Source organism: Vipera ursinii, assembly GCF_947247035.1.
Source record: "Vipera ursinii genome assembly, chromosome: 2".
Classification (NCBI taxonomy): domain Eukaryota; kingdom Metazoa; phylum Chordata; class Lepidosauria; order Squamata; family Viperidae; genus Vipera; species Vipera ursinii.
Genome location: NC_139513.1, coordinates 174,983,005 through 175,001,784, shown reverse-complemented (window position 1 = coordinate 175,001,784; position 18,780 = coordinate 174,983,005). Strand labels below are relative to the sequence as shown.

General features: G+C 40.8%; 1 protein-coding gene across 1 annotated transcript; it reads right to left on the bottom strand.

Moving 5' to 3' along the window:
* Window positions 1-739: 739 nt before the first annotated feature.
* On the bottom strand, window positions 740-16,369 carry LOC310636574 (surfeit locus protein 4-like). The gene is made up of 6 exons (XM_083356521.1): window positions 16,231-16,369; window positions 11,965-12,151; window positions 8,697-8,773; window positions 6,008-6,051; window positions 4,189-4,375; window positions 740-1,395 (listed from the first exon to the last, which is right to left on the bottom strand). The coding sequence occupies exons 1-6, from the start codon at window positions 16,279-16,281 to the stop codon at window positions 1,129-1,131; spliced, it is 813 nt and encodes a 270-aa protein (XP_083212647.1). The 5' UTR covers window positions 16,282-16,369; the 3' UTR covers window positions 740-1,128.
* Window positions 16,370-18,780: the final 2,411 nt, after the last annotated feature.

Below are 18,780 nucleotides of genomic sequence, written 5' to 3'. Positions count from 1 at the left end.
TGTTAACCTAATGCAACAAATGCAGGTATAGTCATGCACTGTTCTATCTGTATTCTGAAAACATACAGAAAATTAAAATAACAGATGGTACTACAGCAGATATAAAAAAGTGCCTCCATGTTTTACTATTCCCACATAACTGCAGTTATTTCAACAACTTAAAATTTATCATTCCATTACTGCTTTAACTTTTAACTCAAATCCAAAAACAGTAAAAATCACTTGCGTCATTTTTAATTTTCCCTGTGCGAAGAGATATTTGAATAATATGGTATAATCTCTTGTTTTTTCAATGCTTTTACAAGTGTTGTTTGAATGAGTGCTGATCCATATTTCCAGCTTGCCACACCAGGCTGATCAGGAGCACAAGGAATGGATTTTGTCATCCTCATCTGCATCTGGAGTTACATTCCTCTCGCTCCGCTGGCTCAAACAAGATAGTCCAGTCTGCTTGCTGTGCTTCATTTCATCTTAGGCAAATGCCAGAGCTGTCACAGTTGTGAATTCAAGGACCAGTTGTAAATCTAGTTTTTCAGAGTTGTAGTTTCAAACAATCACTGAACAAGGCAGTTGTTGTTAACCAAGGACTGTCTGTATGACTTACTGTTTCTGTGCTTTACCTAAAGCTGCTTACCCAAAACAAAATATTCATAATCTGTGTTATTATTTGATTATTTAGTGTTATCAGCTTTTTTATGGAAAGTGGGAATTATGATATATAATATGAGAGACTTGATAATTGTTATGTTTGTAACTGCTGCAAAGAAAATGGGAAGTAATTTTATTAGATTTTTTTTTTTGCTCTTCTTTACATTTTCTTACATCAAACTTTTCCATTAGAAGATTTTTAAAAAAAATCAATGCTTTAGGAAGTCGTGGGATTTTGAAGGTGGAAATTTTAAAAACCATGAGATCAATACATATGCATATATAATTTGATTTTAATTTACATGTCTCAAACAGGGCGGAAAACAAAAGCTTTCCTACCCTGATAAGGCAACCGTGAATTATGATAAATCTCAAGAGAGTCAAAGATTACACAGGTTGTAAAAGCAGTAGTTTATCCCCTCTCCCTTTTTCTTCCCAACCCTCCCTCCCTCTCCTGCCACTAAACCCTAGAGTCCATCTTCACCATTTCTTCTTATGCTCATCCATGGAAACTCCCCCAGGTCCTAACGCCACAACAAGCAGCAGGCCACCTATGACAGACATGGTCTGGAAAAAGTCATACTTGAGGAAATCATGAAGGGGGCTGTAGCTGGAGATGTGCCAGAAGGCATTCTGGATCAGGTTGATGATGAAAAGCCAGATGACCAGAGTAAGAGCAGCAAGCTTGGTCTTGAAGCCAATGGCTACCAAAATGATAAGAGCCATGCCAAAAATATCCTGGAAAATCTGGGAAAGGAAAGGACAAATGCAGTATATTAGCTCCGTACAGCATCTTGCCTTAATGGCAATTTTTTTCCAGATTCAAAAGATACAATTTCAGTATTTCAATTTGCCTGAAATGTATTAAAAACAAAACTAAAATATAAAATAAATCCTGTCACTCCTTATTGTTCTATATTATGCACAAAATATGTATTTTTTAAAATTTCAGATGATTTACAATGGTTTTGCTGTAAACGTTCAGAACGGCAAAGTGTAATGCAGTGGTTCTAATTTTGAAATTTAGATGCTTTAAAATACATTTATAAATATTGATATCTGTTTCATTATTTTTATAAGGTTCTGAAATTGTGTACTGGCAGCAACATGTGATGATGAATCCAGAGAACAAATAGTCCTTGGGAAGAAATAATGAATGCTAAGGATGTTTTAGCAAGAGTCATAGGATAGGACCAAAATTCAGATGGAGTTTAAGTTCTAGAACAGTGGTCCTTAGCCTTTCTGTGAGCCGTGGTGGCGCAGTGGTTAAAATGCAGTATCAGGCTAATTTTGCCAACTGCCAGGAATTCGATCCTGACCGGCTCAAGGTTGACTCAGTCTTCCATCCTTCCCAGTTGGGTAAAATGGAGACCCAGATTGTTGGGGGCAATATGCTGACTCTGTAAACTGCTTTGAGAGGGCTTTTCAACCTTTTCACCCATTGTACCACTTTTAGGATATGGCAACATCCGAGTACCACCAGTCACCTAGCAAGGTGTCAAAAATTTGATGACCCCCCCCAAAAGGAAAAAAGTGATGAAGTCCTCGACTTACAACAGTTCGTTTAGTGACTGTTCAAAGATACAATGGCAGTGAAAAAAGCCACAGCCAAGCAAGACACCTGCCTGCCTGCCTGCCTGGTGGTGCTCTTCCTCCTGTCTGAGGTTTTCACTGTTGTGAGCATTTCTGTTGAGGATTGGCAGTGGGGGTGGGGTGGGGGGTGTTTGGTTTTTATTCCCCCTGTCTGCTGGGTGGTTGCAGTAGGTTTTGGTCACTTCATATGACCCTGGGACACTGTGACCATCGTAAATATGAATCAGTTGCCAAGCATCTGAATGTAAATCACAAGACCCTGGAGACGCATTCCAGCTGATCGGCACTTCTTCTGGGCTCAGCAGAAGTGCCAGGATCAGTGCCGAGCTCCAGCTGGAGCCTTGAACTTCCACTGTGCCCTGACAGCCCAAAAGAAGCGCTGATCCTGGTGCTTCCACTGAGCCCTGACAGCCCTGCAGCTCCAGCCATCTCTCGCTCAAGCTTGTGTGGTGCTGCCACCTGTTCAGCTCAATTCCCCCCAGCTACCACTTTTCTAGGATGGTCACGTACCACCTGCCAGGTGCCAATGTACCACAGGTGGTACCTGTACCACTGGTTGAAAAGCCCTGCTGTAAAGCACTGTGAAGTGGTATGTAAGTGCTATGGCTGTTGTTTTCCGGTTTGGAAAATCAGTGAGGGAGAAGGGATGGTTCTGTGCAAGCAGCTCACGCCAATGCACAGCCTGGTTCTTAATGGGCCGTAACCCAGTAGTGGGTCGCTGCCCAGTGGTTGGGGACCCCTGTTATAAAAGTTTCTTCCATTCCATGTATTTCTTCACTACTGAAATTGCAGCAGCCTGGACTTACAAACCAGTCAGCAGTTGCAATTCATTGGCTGAGAAGACTTGTTTAAAACTGAAATACCCAATTAATTATCGGGTTTAATCTTGAGGAAGCTAAGACCATAATTGAGCCCAAAATTTATGTTGCTAAGCCGGTTGGTAAGTGAGTTTTGCCCCATTTTACAATTTTTTTTGCTACGATACTTATACGATTCACTGCGGCTATTAAGTAAATCACGTGGTCATTAAGCAAATCTGGATTCCCCCATTGGCTTTGCTTGTTGGAAGCCATCTGGGAAAGTTACAAATGGTGATCACATGACCCCAGGATGCTGCAACCATTGTAACACATGCCAGGTGCCCAAATTTTGCTCGTGACCATAGGGATGCTGCAATGGTTGTGTGAAAAATGGTCATAAGTCACTTTTTTCAGTGCTGTTGTAACTCTGAATGATCACTCAACAAACAGTTGTAAGTTCTGGATTGCCAGCACGGGTCATCCTCAAGTTATGATGGCAACTGGGGCCAGGATTGTCCTCACTAAGTGATGTGGTAATGAAGTGTGACATCACGTGACTGCATTGCTTAGCAATGGCAACCTAGAAAATCCCGACATGTGGGTCATTAAGCAGGAAGTGAAAGGAGCCTCAGATGAGGGTTGGGTTGAGGCCCTGGGAGGCTTGGCGCAGGCTGCGTACTCCAGTGAGCTAAGAGCATGGGGAAGCCAGAGAAAGAGGGTGTGGAGTGCATGTCTGTGCGTGCGTGCGTGCAAATGCAGGGAAGACAGGGAAAGAGTCTAGGATGTGTTGGTGTGATTGCAGGGACGGCAGGGAAAGAGACCCTGAGGTACGCATGTTTAAATCCAGGGGAGACCACAAAAGGAGGGAGCTGATGGGTGAGAGCGAGTAAAGGGGAAGAAGAGCGCAATGCCTGTGAATGAGGAAAAAATGGGATGAGGGGAGTTTTATCCAAGCAAAGATGGATACTGCAAGTGTCTGAATTTCGTTCACATGATCACCGGGAGGGAGGAATTGCAACTTTTGAGGACCGGTAAGTCCCTTTGGCCATGTTATTTGGCTGAACAAATGATTGTAACCACATACTTGAAGCATAAACTACCTGACAATTCCTTAGACAGAAAATGAAAAAAATTACATGCCACTCACAGTGAAAGGACTGAGTTCAAAATGCAGGAGAGTCATGAACATGAGAACAAGGAGTAACCGGCCACCAAGTTGCATGTACTGCCGTGGTGAGATATCATCCACCGTAGGAACTCCAGCAAACATAGATTTCCCCTCAGAGCGAGATTCTGCAAGTAACAAAAGCAATCCACCCCCAAGAGCCAAATTCCTACAAACAGGAAAGGGGGTGGGGGGAGAGAGAGACCTAGTATCATTCTGCAGGCCAGAATGGAAATATCAAATGTCATAATTTTTGTCGAAGTAATATCTGGCATCTAGACTTTCCCTAGTAACTTTTTATTACTTCCCAACCTTGTAATATTTAGTGCGAAGGATTTGACTTTTTTTTTTTGCTATGTAGCACATATCATTAAGTAAAATGTATAATTCTGGCCTAGATGGTATAAAGAAAAAGGTAAAGGAGCTCCTGCAGATTTTACTCCGCTTGTCGTTGCCGAATATAGGGGGCAGTGCTCATGTCTGCTTGAAAGCCATTGAGCGAGCACTGTCCAAAAACATTTCCACAATCATGTGGCCAGCATGCTAGATGGTATTACGGCTAAGAATTCCGTTCTGGGAATCAGCAAAACTATCACATACTTAATACGTAAATATTTCTTGAAAGCTGGACAAGAAGATCTAGCTCTCTTCCTTTTTCTTTCTCCCTGAGTGTTAGATGCCCATTCACTTCTAAGTCTGCTGAAGCATTATGGGTATCCCCACTTTCTAACTATAGAAATCCAAGGAGAATACGTTCTTTTCTGGCAACCACTGACTTGATTTAGCCAAGCAATGGGGAAACTTTTCAATAATGGATGCCTCCGATTAATCACTTACAAGTCCTTAGAAGGATGCTTATTGGGATTCTGATGTTTCTGAATAGCCCTGGACATTTATTATGATGGCCCTGAAGACTATTGTGTCAAAAGACTCTGGTTAGCAAATCTCCTGCCATCCTGGCTTACAACTGACTCAGATGGTTTCATTTGGACCAGTCACCATAACAGAAAGCAGAATGGGAAACCATAACATAGCCTTTCAGGAGTTTGGTCAATAATCTCCTTCATGCAGGGGTCTCCAACCTGGGCAACTTTTAGACTGGTGGATTTCAACTCCCAGAATTCCTCAGCCAACTTTACTGGCTGAGGCTCTTAAAGGCAGGGCTCATAAAGACAAATTTAATTCAAGAGTGCTAAATGAAGGATACTGAAGCAGAATTTAGCTAGGAGCTTCTAGAGCAGACATGTCAAACTCGGGACGTCGTGTAACGTATCGGAGCTTTTTCTCCATTGCCGGCAATGGGGTGGGCATGACTTTTATGTGACACATCCAGCCCACGGGCCAGCAGTTTGACACCCCTGTTCTAGAGGAAATCTTTTGAAGAGCAAAAATCACAATCTGTTATTGAGCTGTGTATCACTAAACTGCTATCTTGGGGCTAGGCCAGGGGTCGGCAACCTCGGCTCTTTTATGACTCGTGGACTTCAACTCCCTATGCTGGCTCAGGAATTCTGGGAGTTGAAGTCCACGAGTCATAAAAGAGCCGAGGTTGCCGACCCCTGGGCTAGGCCAATCCATCTCTCCTCCCATTCAGTTCACAGTAATTTGTTTCTGACACCAGTCTGGCAACAAGGGTCTTCTCGGGCATAAGTTTAAAATACATTTAAATACATTTTTTTAACATTAATTAAAATTAGCACCCTTGCTTTATATGAATACATGGATGGGGAATCTTTGCCAAAATATCTAGCTTGTTTTCCTTGGGAAGATATAACAGATAGTGCGTTAGGGCTTCACTTACCTCATTAAGAACTTGAGGTCCCATAAAATACTGTAGGCAATTGTCTGAAAAACAAACAGATGCTGGGAGATAGTATGTGGACATCAATTACCATTTTGGCTGAATAACCACGAACTATTATTGCAGGTTTTCAGCTATTCACTTTTGGGATAGGAACCATTTTTCCTTGTTAAAGTAACAGTATGCATGTAAACTGGACACATTCGTACAACATATCTGTGATTTAGGTTTGGTTCTTTCATCTTCAGCTGGGGACTCAGTCATCCTTGGAATGACTAATAAACTGGCATCCCCCTATTTTTTCTAAATAATCAGAAAAAGCACAGTAGCTCAATCAAAAGCCGTTGGGAGAGCTACTCCTTAAATAACCCTGCCACAATGGGAGGTAACTGAGTGGGAGATTTTCAATTTGTAGCCACCTTAAATGAGGAGAAGTGATAGCTAACATGGTTTCATTCCTCCATCTAGGTTTGGACAGTAGAACCCAGGTTCCCAAACAGCTGGTGCAACACCATCACCGTTACACTACATTTTTTTTTTAGGAAATCATTTTTAATACATTATTAAAGTGTTGAAATACAAAGAGTATGAAAAAGCAAACTGAATGCAAAAAAGCAGAGAGAAAAAAGGAGGATGACACAAAAATACTGTTTAAATGAAAAAACAAAAAAATCATAGAAAGAAAAAGTGAATTGCATCTTCCCTTCTCTTCCCTTTTTCCTGCCAACTATCATACTTTGTTTAGATATTTGAACTTTATATATCAAGCATTAGTAATTGTTTTTAGATCCTGTTTAAATCCTAAAAAAGGTATTCCAGATATTTAAGTCTGCTTTGCTCTGTAAAGTATCTGTAAACTTATATTGTGGATATATAATGGCAATTTTGCCATTGCAGCATATTCTCCAACGTTAGTATCCCAATCCAATACCATAGCCAAGATATCTGTTTTCCAATATTATGCTAGGCTTATTCTTTCTGTGGTCAAAATATATCTTGCTAAATAATTTTATGTATGTTTTTTAGGATTATGCTAGTAGAAACATCTGTTTTTTTACTATTTTTTCATGCATTACTTTCCAATACTTTTTGGTATTTTTTTTGCATGACTGTCTCATGTGATAAAACAATCTGTTGTATTATGGCATTTCCAACATTTGTGGCTTTCTGCTTTATCTATGTTGGCAATCACTGACAATATTACAAACTATCTGTAGAACATTTTGTGCCAATTTTCCCTTAAATTGTAGGTTGGAATAAATTTTAATATTTTTTCCATAGCTCTTCCTATTGGTCCATTGTAATTATTTCTCTCAAATTTTGCATCCATTTTATGATAGTTTTTAATTTGTTCTCCCTCTGTATCATACTTCAGCAATGATTTATAAATACATCCCAGTATGAGACATTGGTTTTATACAAGCATTGTTTTCAGTTAACAGAATTTGAAATTTCTGAAGTGCTTTCCTGGGAAATTTAAAATTAGACTAAAAGACTAGTGCAAAAAACTACATTAGTATCAAGGTATGAGAAATTCAAAAAGGCTGTGATAATAATCTGCTAATAATAGTGAGCCTGATGCTGTCCTAAAGATAATGGGATTTATTCGATTCTGGTAAATTTTCATGGGACAAAGAACAATGAAACATAAGAGCTAGCAAGCATCATCCTAAATGGTACGTGCAGATCAAATGTGTGCAAGGTAAGAACAAAATGCTCTGTTCACAAAAGCAATTGCAGGTGGTACCATCTTCAAGACACTGCTTTTTCTAGCTACTGCTATTGTACAAGAGACCCTTCTGTTTTTACCTTACATATTTTAACTTAGCATACAAACACTGTACCCCATGCTCTCCTTTGCAATCAGTGGCCTTTTATTTCCACAACTTAGAAATCCTCTTCTTTTTGAGCTGTGTACTCATAAAAAGAGGACTAGCAAAGTTATATCCAGTTTCTAGCAGCATATTGCTTTGCACAATATTTCTGACATTACTTTATTATTTCTCAGATAAATCTGTGATGAAAGCAGAATAGCTCAGAATAACGTGGTGACAATCACTAGAATCCTGCCTGAGCAGGGGGTTGGACTAGACGACCTCCAAGGTCCCTTCCAACTTCTAATTATTATTATTATTATTATTGTTATTATTGTTGTTGTTGTTATTATTATTAATTATTATTATTATTATTATTATTATTATTATTATTATTATTATTATTATTATTATTATTATATTATCATCATCATCATTAAAAGACATTCTCCCCCCAAAAAATACCCAGAAGCTTGAAGGAAAAAACATTGTCAGTTGCTTATTTAATATGTATTAACCAAAGTTAGTTGGTAATGTTCCAACACTGGAAGTTTTTAAGAAGAGACTGGACAGCCATTTGTCTGAAATGGTATAGGGTTTCCTGCCTGAGCAGGGGATTGGACTAGATGACCTCCAAGGTCCCTTCCAACATCATCGTCATCATCATCATCATCATCATTATTATATGTTTCTAGTAATAATTATACAGACAGCTGTAATATTATAGTTTTTCACAATACATATAAAAATCTTTATGAGTCCTGTATATATTAAACTAATATGATTATGAAATATAGACTAAATTCTTTGAATGAATTGCAGCATACATTCTGGCTGTGGGATTTGGATATTATTCTGTGTAATTTTCAACTTACCTGCATAAAAATAATTCCAAATAGGCCAAAGCATGCATAAGGAACAAACTTTCTTGCTAGGACAAGCACACACCCAGCTAAAAGAGAAAAAGGATTAACTTTGGTAACAGGAAACAAAGGCTCCATGAAAATAAAATACAGAAACTATCTTTGTCATGCTACTTTCCAATATTTAGCCTTAAATAGCTCTATTAATATTTTTGCCTTTAAAAATATACAAATAATTTATCTTCTCACATTGATTTTGTTTCATATTGACTTATGAACCATCTACAGATAGTCCTCAACTTACAACCACTGTTGGGAGAACTTCCATTGTTAAGGGATGGCACGGTTTGGTGATTCGCACCTGATGTTACAAGCTTTTTTTGCTGTGGTCATTAAGTGAATCACATGGTTACTAAGGAAACACAGTTGTCCAACTGACTTTGTTTGTTAGAAGCCCCTAAGGGCGGTTTTAAATGGAAATCAGGTTACACCGGGACTCTGCAACCATCATAAATACATGAAGGTTGCCAAGCACCCAAATTTTGATCACATGATCCTGAGGACACAACAGTTTTAAGCCTGAGGATCAGTTGTAAGTCACTTTTTTCATCATCATCATAACTTTGAATGGTCATTAAACAATTGTAAAACAAGGACTGCCTGTACTATATGTACCGTAGTAAGTACACACAGATACATCAGGGGTTCTTCTTTTTCTATTTTTTAGATGATATTAGAGACTATTATAGCAGCACCTACCAGATCTAGAAAACTACATAATCAGTGCTTAAGTACTAATCAATCTGACTATGATTAGGACTTGGAAGGGGTGCGTTAGAGAACTTGACTACACTAGGAAAAACATCCTAGAAGGCAAAGGCAAACAGCTCCTACAAGAGCATGGATTCAGAATTATATGTGACTCAAGGAAATTTTGATCTCTTTTACTATTCTTTTTTTGCTGAAAATTCAAGAATAAATATGGAGTTATCCTTAGTTTATTAACCTTCAAAGAAACCCGTATGATTTTTTTTAACCTAGGGACAACTTAATTTAATCCAACTTTCTGCAATAAAACTTCATGCTGGAGTACAGTTTTGAGTTCAATTAAAGACTGCAGTCTTGTTCTGATATTTTGGAGTAATTCACTTAGTGATACTAAGTGTGAACAATACAGATAGTCCTTCTTAACAACCATTTATTCAGTGACCACTAAAAGCTACGGTGGCTCTGAACAAACGGCAGTTATGCCCAGTCCCCAAAGTATTGCCATTGCAGTGTCCCTGCAGTCACACGATCAAAATTCAGGCATTTGGCAGTAGGCAGGGTTGTTTTAACACCTCTATCTGTGTATCTCCTCCCTCACTTCTGCCCTCCACTCTGATGCCCCCAGTTAACCGTCACCATCTTTTTGCTCCCTCTGCTGACTAACCACACCGGTCCTGGCCCTTCATGAGGCAGTGGCTGGTCTCACAAGGCCTTCTTCCCAAGCGGGGTTTCCTCACAAGACCTTGGAAGGAAAGCATGGCCAGCAGCTGCCTTGTGAAGAGCAGGTTGGGTGTGTCTCAACAGCAGAGAGAGCAAGAAGCCTGGAAGGTCAGCTGGGGTGACGGAGCACAGGGTGTCAGGGACCTGAGTGCAAGGTGGTGAGGATGGCTGCATCTTCATGCTGCACTGGGCTCGAATGGCTGGGGCAGGGGTCGGCAACCTTGGCTCTTTTATGACTCGCGGACTTCAACTCCCAGAATCCCTGAGCCAGCTATGCTGGCTCAGGAATTCTGGGAATTGAAGTCCGCGAGTCATAAAAGAGCCAAGGTTGCCGATCCCTGGGCTGGGGCTTCTCACCACTGTCTTGAGCTGTGGTTGCTGCACTGCTGGGCTGGGGCAGCTGGGGCTTCATGCTTTCCTGCTGTGTGCAGAGTTAGCAGAGGGCCTGTGGGCAGGTTTTCTCATATCCACACCTCATACCCACACCTCATCAAAGCCTCAGAGGCCAGTTCTCCAATGTGAACTGCAGAGCGTGCAGCGAAAGGGGTCTTTGAGAATAGGGCAGCAGGCTTTGAAAGCTGCTGACCCTTTCTGAGGCTTTACAGGAGGAGGGAGGCAATGAGACACATCTGGTGTGTAGAGCTCTGGCAGGCAGACCAAGTGCACACGTGAAAATGTGTGGTAGGTTGAGACTGCTGTAATGAGGCAAGCCCGCCAGGAGTCTGGTGCCTAGGGGGCGGGGCAGGGAGTGATGGCAGGCTAAAGATCAGCTGTGGATGGTCGGGGTAGTTGGCAGAGTAGCCAAAAAGGAAGAGATGGGGGGAGGCAGGCAGGTGGAAGTTAACTGAAGTAGAGGTGAGTGCAGCAGGAAAAAAGTACCCTAACCCTAAAAATGGCATTATCCTGGCTTAATGATTGCAACTGAGAATAAGGGATTTGTCGTCATGAAATGGTGCCATCATGCAATGTTCAGTCTAAGGACCACTTCACTTAGCAATGGAAATTCATCCCCGTTAGGGTGGTTAAGCTAGGACTATCTGCATGCAGAGTTACAAATTTTCTAGCCAGGACAAGCACACACTAAGTTAAAATGGAAAAAAGTACCTTTGCTAACAGTAACAGAAATGAATGAAAAATATAACATACAGAGGTTATTTACAGCAGAGGTCCCCAACCTTTTGGGCACCAGGGACTGTGGACAGAGGTTTTTCCACGGATCGGAGGGTGCATGGTTTTGTGTGCTGCCTGCATCCCGCGGATGGGGCTTTGCTTGTTTGTGCGGACCGGTTGTTGGCATGCCGCAGCCTGGTACCAGTGCACAGACTGGGGGTTGGAGACCCCTGATTTATAGTGTCTCATTTTTTTTCTCATACCCATCACTCTATCCATCACTTTAGTGTTTTTCTAACATTTTAAATGAATCATGTAAATATTCTATTACAGTAAAATACTGATTTATTTTAGCAAACTGGGTTTTTCTGAATGCAGCCTCAAGGCAGGGGAGGGTAAATTCATTCCTCTAACTGTTATTCCCAGTACAATTTTTCCAAGCCTTCTTGTTTCATCCTGTTGTCTCACAAATAAAGATATGAAAATTCACCAGCGATAAGATAGAACAGTCTAGTGTACATTCAGGGAGATGTTCTTGGACACAAGCAAAATACATTCTAAAAAAATCAGAAAAACAATTCAAACCTGGCTCCAATTTCTTCATTAAATCTATGGAGGATACCAGCTCACTGTCAGTGTTCTTCCTAAACCTCCACCCCCCACCCCAAAGAGGACTTCTTACCCAGCTGTCCACACATATTGATTAACACAAAAAGTGTGGCTAAAAGTACACCACTTCCCCAAGACACATTGATGTAGTCCCGCTGCTCATTCCATTGGAACCACATTCGGATGCCATCTTCCAAAAATGTGCTGATTAGGCAGAGGTGAGCCAGATGAGGTAGTACATGCTTTGTCACACGCAAAAACTAGGAAGAATAGAGGAGAGGGGAATAGCATTAGAAAGTCATAAAAAGAGAAGTCAATTTTAACAAAACGTTGGTCAAGGGATCTTTGGATATTTGAGGATTAAAAAACAGTTACACTGGTTTAATTTATACATGCAGAAAATACAGTTTTACTCTTGATGCAAGGTCACTTAGTATTAAGATTAGAAAAAGGTCACAACACCTCAGCTGAATGAAGCAAGCTAAAGCTAAGCTACCAACTACTCTTCTTCTTTTTTAATTTCACCTGAATATGTTTTTGTCTCTTCTAAAATGTGTGCTTAAAATGAGGTGGCGTAACAGAGAGCAAATGAATAGAAACAAGATCAAAATCTACTGGCAGTGTTTTGGCTCATTTTCACAATCAGCAAGATGATGATGATGATATTTATTTATTAAATTTATAATCTACCTGATACTGGATGGTTAAAAATTATTACAAACCTTTAGAACAAGAAACCAACACCAAAGAAAAAGGAGCAAAGATTGCAGAGATATCAAATTTGGATGGAAAGAAAAAAAAGCCGATCCATCAAAAGCTAGAAGCCAGATCTTAAGTATCAGCTGGGTGGAGGTATTTCAAATCTGGAGGGGGAAAAATTCATTACAGAGGGCAGGTGCTGCTACGGAGAAAGCGCACTTCCAGAGCACCAATAGGTGGCATTATTTAACTGAAGGAACCCAGAGTACTCCTACCCTGCCAGGTTGGATCAGCCAGGCAAATACTGTGAGTTCAACCTCCATCAAGTTTAATGTTTCCAACTAAAGTTGCCAATTAATAAAACAATGCCCTCTAGCTGATTTTTGCTATTTCTTTTTCATCTTGTTTCAGTATTTCTTTCCTACAAAATATGAGCACTAATTAACCTAATGTCTTTATTTAGACCTAAATGCAATTCTGCATGCTGGTTTATAGTATTGATTTAATATCCCCCAAGTGTAGTAACTCAGATACAGATTTGTAGCTGTATATGCAGATCAGATCAATCTATTGGATATAAGTTGCAATACATAATTGGCTCTAATACTGAGTATTATATTGCTCTTAGATCCAGTTGATAGACATGTATATCCAATACAAAAAGCATGTAAGTCCTGGAAGCTTGACCTTTGGAATCGATGGCTGTCTAATTAATAATTAGACTACTTTAAATCTTGATTTTTTTACTGCTTTCTAAATTCAGTGTTTTCAGATTAGCTTCTTCCAATTACTGATTAACATGGTCTGTTTTGTTCTATCAAGGATCTCAAAAGTAATTATCCATAATGTGAGTATGAACTCAGTGCAGAATATAGTTTTAATAGCACTATAAATATCTTTGTGCATGGTATTTGCCATCTGCCTTGGTTAGCATAAATCATCAAGGATATTTATACTTTAAATTCCTTACTCTAATTAACAAGGAATACCTGTACTCTACCTATATGCTAGTCTTACATTAGTATTGTGTATGCTTATTTTTTTAAAGAGGGGCCTATATTATATGCTTTAAAACAACATAGAGAACTTGTAATTGTTCATATTCAAAATGTGCTGATTGCCAGAAGACTCCAAGGCAGGACATAGCATGTTTTGTTCATGCTGCTGACTAAATGCATCTGTCTTCCAAGCTAGGTTCACCCCAAAGATTAAGAGAACAACTCTTGCACTGTGAAAATACCTTATGTGCATATCTATAAAGATATTATTTAATGATATATTTTAAAAAAACTGAGAGTAGATTGACATATCTAATTTAAAGCAGATTTATATAAACATTAGTATCACATTCTTTAGTTGCAGATTCATCTGGAAGAACTGAAACCACCTTACATGGCTCCATATTCATAATCAATGATGTAAATAAGCATTCCAGTCTATGCTTACCTATGCAATTTACTTTCCTATGCCCACTGTAATTAAAGTGGAAAAACACAGTGGGTGCCTGCCACTGAGCACACACTTTAAAGTAAATTTATGAAATAACCTGCAGTTGTGGTATATGGAATTACTTCTGCACAGATGAGTTTAGTATTGTCTAAACTCAAATGCAGAAGACAAGGATAGATGATCCTGGTGCAGCTTGAACTCAACCTTGTGCGGTAGCTCCTTTGCTACACTTATATGTATGCACATGTACGCTTTCAAGTCAGTGTTATTCCTGGTGATTGCTTAGACCAGTTCTTGCAGTTGACAAGCTTTTGGAAGTTGTTTGCCATTGGCTTCTTCCCACGGCTCAGTGTGTGTGACTGGTCCAAGGTCACCCACTTCAAAGCAGGACTAGAATTCAGTCTCCCCGTATCTAGCCTGATGTCATAGCCACTACACCAAAATGGCTCTCGCTCATATCATGAAGGCCATGAAAAAAGGTAAAAGTCAGAATGAAAAATATAAGGATATATTGCTTTAACTTAAGATGCTCTGTAGTTCTTAAGTGTCACAGAACCTGTTTTTTTTTACTGCTGAGCACAAGACTGCAACTCTTTGACAGTATCAGTTAGTCCCAGCACTGAATTTCATAAACAGCTGAAACAAAATGCCTAAATAAGGTATCGAGTGCATTCCTTGCAAAATCTCAGCATCTATCTCAAAAGAGGACAAATGCATAGGCTAGACCACAAGAGCTGTCAAGGAGACACCGTAACAGCTGGGTGAGGTACAAGCTAGAAAGTCTCACCTCTGTTGTGCATTTAGCTTTAGGAAGGCAGTAATTTTTTTTAAGTCCCCTGTGCACCCTACTGCATCAATGTTCTGCCTTACTCTGCAGTTGTAAGACAACCAAAATAATGGTCCTAATACACTTTGAAATCTACTCATTTTGGAATAATTTTATTTATTTTTATTTAAAAGATTTGCATACAACTCTGGGCAGCTCACAACAATAAAACCCAATAACTTCAAAATCATAAACCATAAAATAAAAAAAAAAATCCCAGCACCACAGTCACCCGTTGAGGTGTCCCACAATCAGCTGTAGATATCCTTATTCTATCCCAGGGCCTGGGTAAAAAGCCAGGTCTTGATGGCCTGCTGAACAATGGAGGGAAAGGTGATCTGTAAGGTAAGGACCACAGAAAAGGCACACTTCCCAGGCCCCACTATATGGCAAGATTTCAGGGAAGGGACTTGGAGACAGCAAGTTCTAGTCCTGCCTTAACCATGAAAGCCAGCTGGGTGACTTTGGGCCAGTCATCTCCGCCCAACCCACCTCACAAGGTTGTTGTAATGGAGAAAATAGGAGGAGGAACGGGTGTTTAGCGCTTTGAGTTACTTGAAAAATTAATAAAGGCGGGATACAAACAAATCAAATAAACGCATCCGCCCTATCTGATCTGGCAGGACGGGCATATACTCTCGGGAGAGTAAATAACCGAGCGTTGCTACGTAGGACTTTAAAGGAGATAAGCAGCTCCTGAAATTACACCCGGAAGGAAACCGGGGACTCGGTGCGGGCTCGCGCCGCAGAGCATTGGTGGGACTCGATCCCGACTGGGCGAACTTGTTCTCGGCCTTTCCGATAAGAGTGATCCAGAAGCTCCACACCTACATCTGCCTCGCCAAGGGATTACGACCTGTGACTCCGAAAAAAAAAGGAAGGAGACTTGGAAGGAAGGAAGGGACTCTCAAATGAGGGATGCCCGCTTCAACAGCCAAGATCGCGCGCTTCGTCTCATCAGACAGGCAGCCAGTTAAGTAAGCTAACCCAGCGTTTCCCAACCTTAGGAACTTGAAGATGCGTGGACTTCAACTCCCAGAATTCCCCAGCCAGCATAGCTGGCTGGGGAATTCTGGGAGTTGAAGTCCACGCATCTTCAAGTTCCTAAGGTTGGAAAACGCTGCGCTAACCTACACACAGAAAGCGTCTGCACCGCTCCCATCCCCGCTGCCGGCAAGCGTGGCACACCGCGGCCCGTCAGTCTCGAGGCGGGCAAGAAGCGACGGGGAGGGTCAGCGAAATGGGCGTGATGCAACCACTCCCTCCTACTCCGAGGAAAGATGGTACGGTTCCCCTCGCTGTGGCTCGTTCGCGGAAGAAGTACCGGGCCAGACCATTCAACCTCGGGGTGGGGGAGGTCCTCACCTGATCAGCAACATCCTCAGCGGTGCCCATTAAATCGCCGCTGGGCGCCATTGTGGGAAAGCCGCGACCCAGGTACCCACGCGGGCTCAATCACTTTTGGTCTCTTCGCTTGAAGGGCTGTGCGAGAAAGCGGGAGGGGGATAGCGCGCAACCAATCACGTCCAGGACCTGCTTGTGCCCGCCCCTCCCCGGACCACGTGGATGGAGCCTCCGTTACCCCCGAGACGAGACTGGGTTGGTTGTTGCCGTATAAGATAGATATAGGAAAAGGGTAGATAATAAGAGTGCCTCTCGTAGACTTCCGAAGCACACAAACTATCTGTGAAGTCCCGAGCGGGATTCGCCTCTTCAACCCTACCCGTTTTCAAATCAGTGCAAATTACGAAAGAAATTTTCTCAGAGATATGGTAGTAGATAGAGCAACGTACCTCTGGTACGGAGAGAAATAGGACCCTCGCGCCACTCTGACTTCGTTTTTATCGATCCCGTTCCCGTTGCCATGGCAACATTGCAAAATGGGTGCTTCGGCCTTTTCTCAGAACCGAGAGTATTTCTCAAGAGCCAGGAGTAGAGCCAAAGACATGGAAGAGTAGTGCCACGCGTACAAGGCCACACCTCCCATAAGTGACAAACGTTAGTACTTTTAATGCCTTATATTTAAAACTTGATGTTGCATCCTTAGGGTGGAATGAACTTTCTAGGCAATATGTCTGTCGCCATATTCATATGGTATATTAAAAGCATATCCCAAAAGTGTCTCAACCTTCTGCACAGGCCTCCTACTTGGTGGGAGTAAGCAGTCTCTTTGTCTAAAAGTAGTTTCAAATTCTGAATTGCACAGAATAGCAGGAGGATGCTTAAAGCACAATTAGGCATTGATTGCATCTGTGACATATTGCCCCCAATATGCCCAAACTGATCAGTTCTCCGTAGCATATGATATGGAAACAACTCTTCCTTCTATCTTGCTAAAAAAAAAATACTATGTAAAAGCCTCAATTGGTCATGCCAGATGATGCAAGTCAATATGAGGCCACCAATTGATGACTATAGTAAGGCATATGGAAGATTATGATTTGGAATGCCAGATGAGTCAATAGTAAAGGACCAGATCTTTGAGTCTGTGAAACTAAGAATAAAGGAAGGATGTAAAATATGAGTGAAAGCGTAATGGTCTGATACATGGAGTGTAGTCTCTGTGTTTTAGATTCTGGGCACAATTTAAGGTCCTGGTTATCATCTGAAAAGCCCTAGATGGCATAGGACTCCAGAGTATTTGTAGGACTCCTTACTCCAAGGGTACCTGCCTGTCCTAAAGGCTCCCCAACAGGGAGGGTGCACTCCAGTTCACCTTTTGGGACCTTGGCAGTATGGTTTCTCAGTGCTGGGATATGCCTTTTGGAACAATCTTCCCCCAATATATGTTTGGGCCTGAACCTTCTTGCCTTTGGAAGCTATGGCCTGGCTCTTTCTCCAGGTCTTTTGGTCATAATGAATAGACTTCCAATTGAATGAGTTACAGTATATTTTAGTTGTAGCCACTATTTTGTTATTTTAATTGGTTTCTAATGTGGTGTGTTGTTTTCCACTGTTTTGTGTTTGTTGTAGAAGATATTTGTATGCCATCTGGAGTCACACTATTTGATTTGGTGGCTAACTAAATGCTCTGGATAAATATCTAAACAACATTGGTCAAAATTATTAGGCTGTCAAATTGGGGAGTATTTGAAAAACTTGAAATGTTCTTTACCTTATTCACATCATATTTTATTTTCAGATAGACAAAAAGGTATATACTGAAATATTGTAATTGTGTCTTTCAGACAGTGGGTGACATTTGATGTTTCTAGTTAGGTAGCAAAACATTTTGCTACGCACAATAATGGAAATGTCAAAGCATGGTTGAAGTAACCAAATTTATATATACACCCACAACACAACGAGTTGGCTTCAATTTATAGGCTTCAATTTATGAAAGCAGGATATAGCCATGTTATTGTTTCTCCCTCTGGCTTTAGAGAAAGCCAGAAATATTCCCAGAAATATGAACATGTGTATTTAAATCAACTAAACAAATGTGCTAATTGATACCTGTTAATACCAGGTTATTTTTTAAAAAATATTTTTTCTCTAATACATCTTTAATATATGAACAAATTTCAACCACAGAGTTTTGGTTCTGTATATATTATGGACCACACTTAGACTACTGCAATTCACAGTTAGCAACAGACTCCTAATCCAGAGGTCCCCAGCTTTTGGGCACCAGAGACTGGTTACGTAGAGAGAGGTTTTTCCACAGACCTGAGGGGACATGGTTTGGTGTACTGCCCGCATCCTGTGGATGGGGCTTTCTTTGTTTGTGTGGACTGGTTTGCTGGCATGCTGCGGCCCAGTACTGGTCCACAGCCCTGGGGTTGGGGAACCCTCTCCTAATCAATTCACAAGTATGACTTAATGGCATTATATGGTCTTTGATAAAAACGTAGATTTATTTCCAATTTAGCTTTATAAAAGATGTATGTAATGAAAATAACCAATTAAACCAAT

Coding starts and splice junctions, on each gene's coding strand:
- LOC310636574 (XM_083356521.1), bottom strand. CDS start 16,281: ATGGCGCCCAGCGGCGATTTAATGGGCACCGCTGAGGATGTTGCTGAT. Junction 6,052..8,696: donor TTGGAATTATTTTTATGCAG/GTAAGTTGAAAA, acceptor TTTGTTTTTCAG/ACAATTGCCTACAGTATTTT. Junction 1,396..4,188: donor TTGAACTCAGTCCTTTCACT/GTGAGTGGCATG, acceptor TTCCTTTCCCAG/ATTTTCCAGGATATTTTTGG.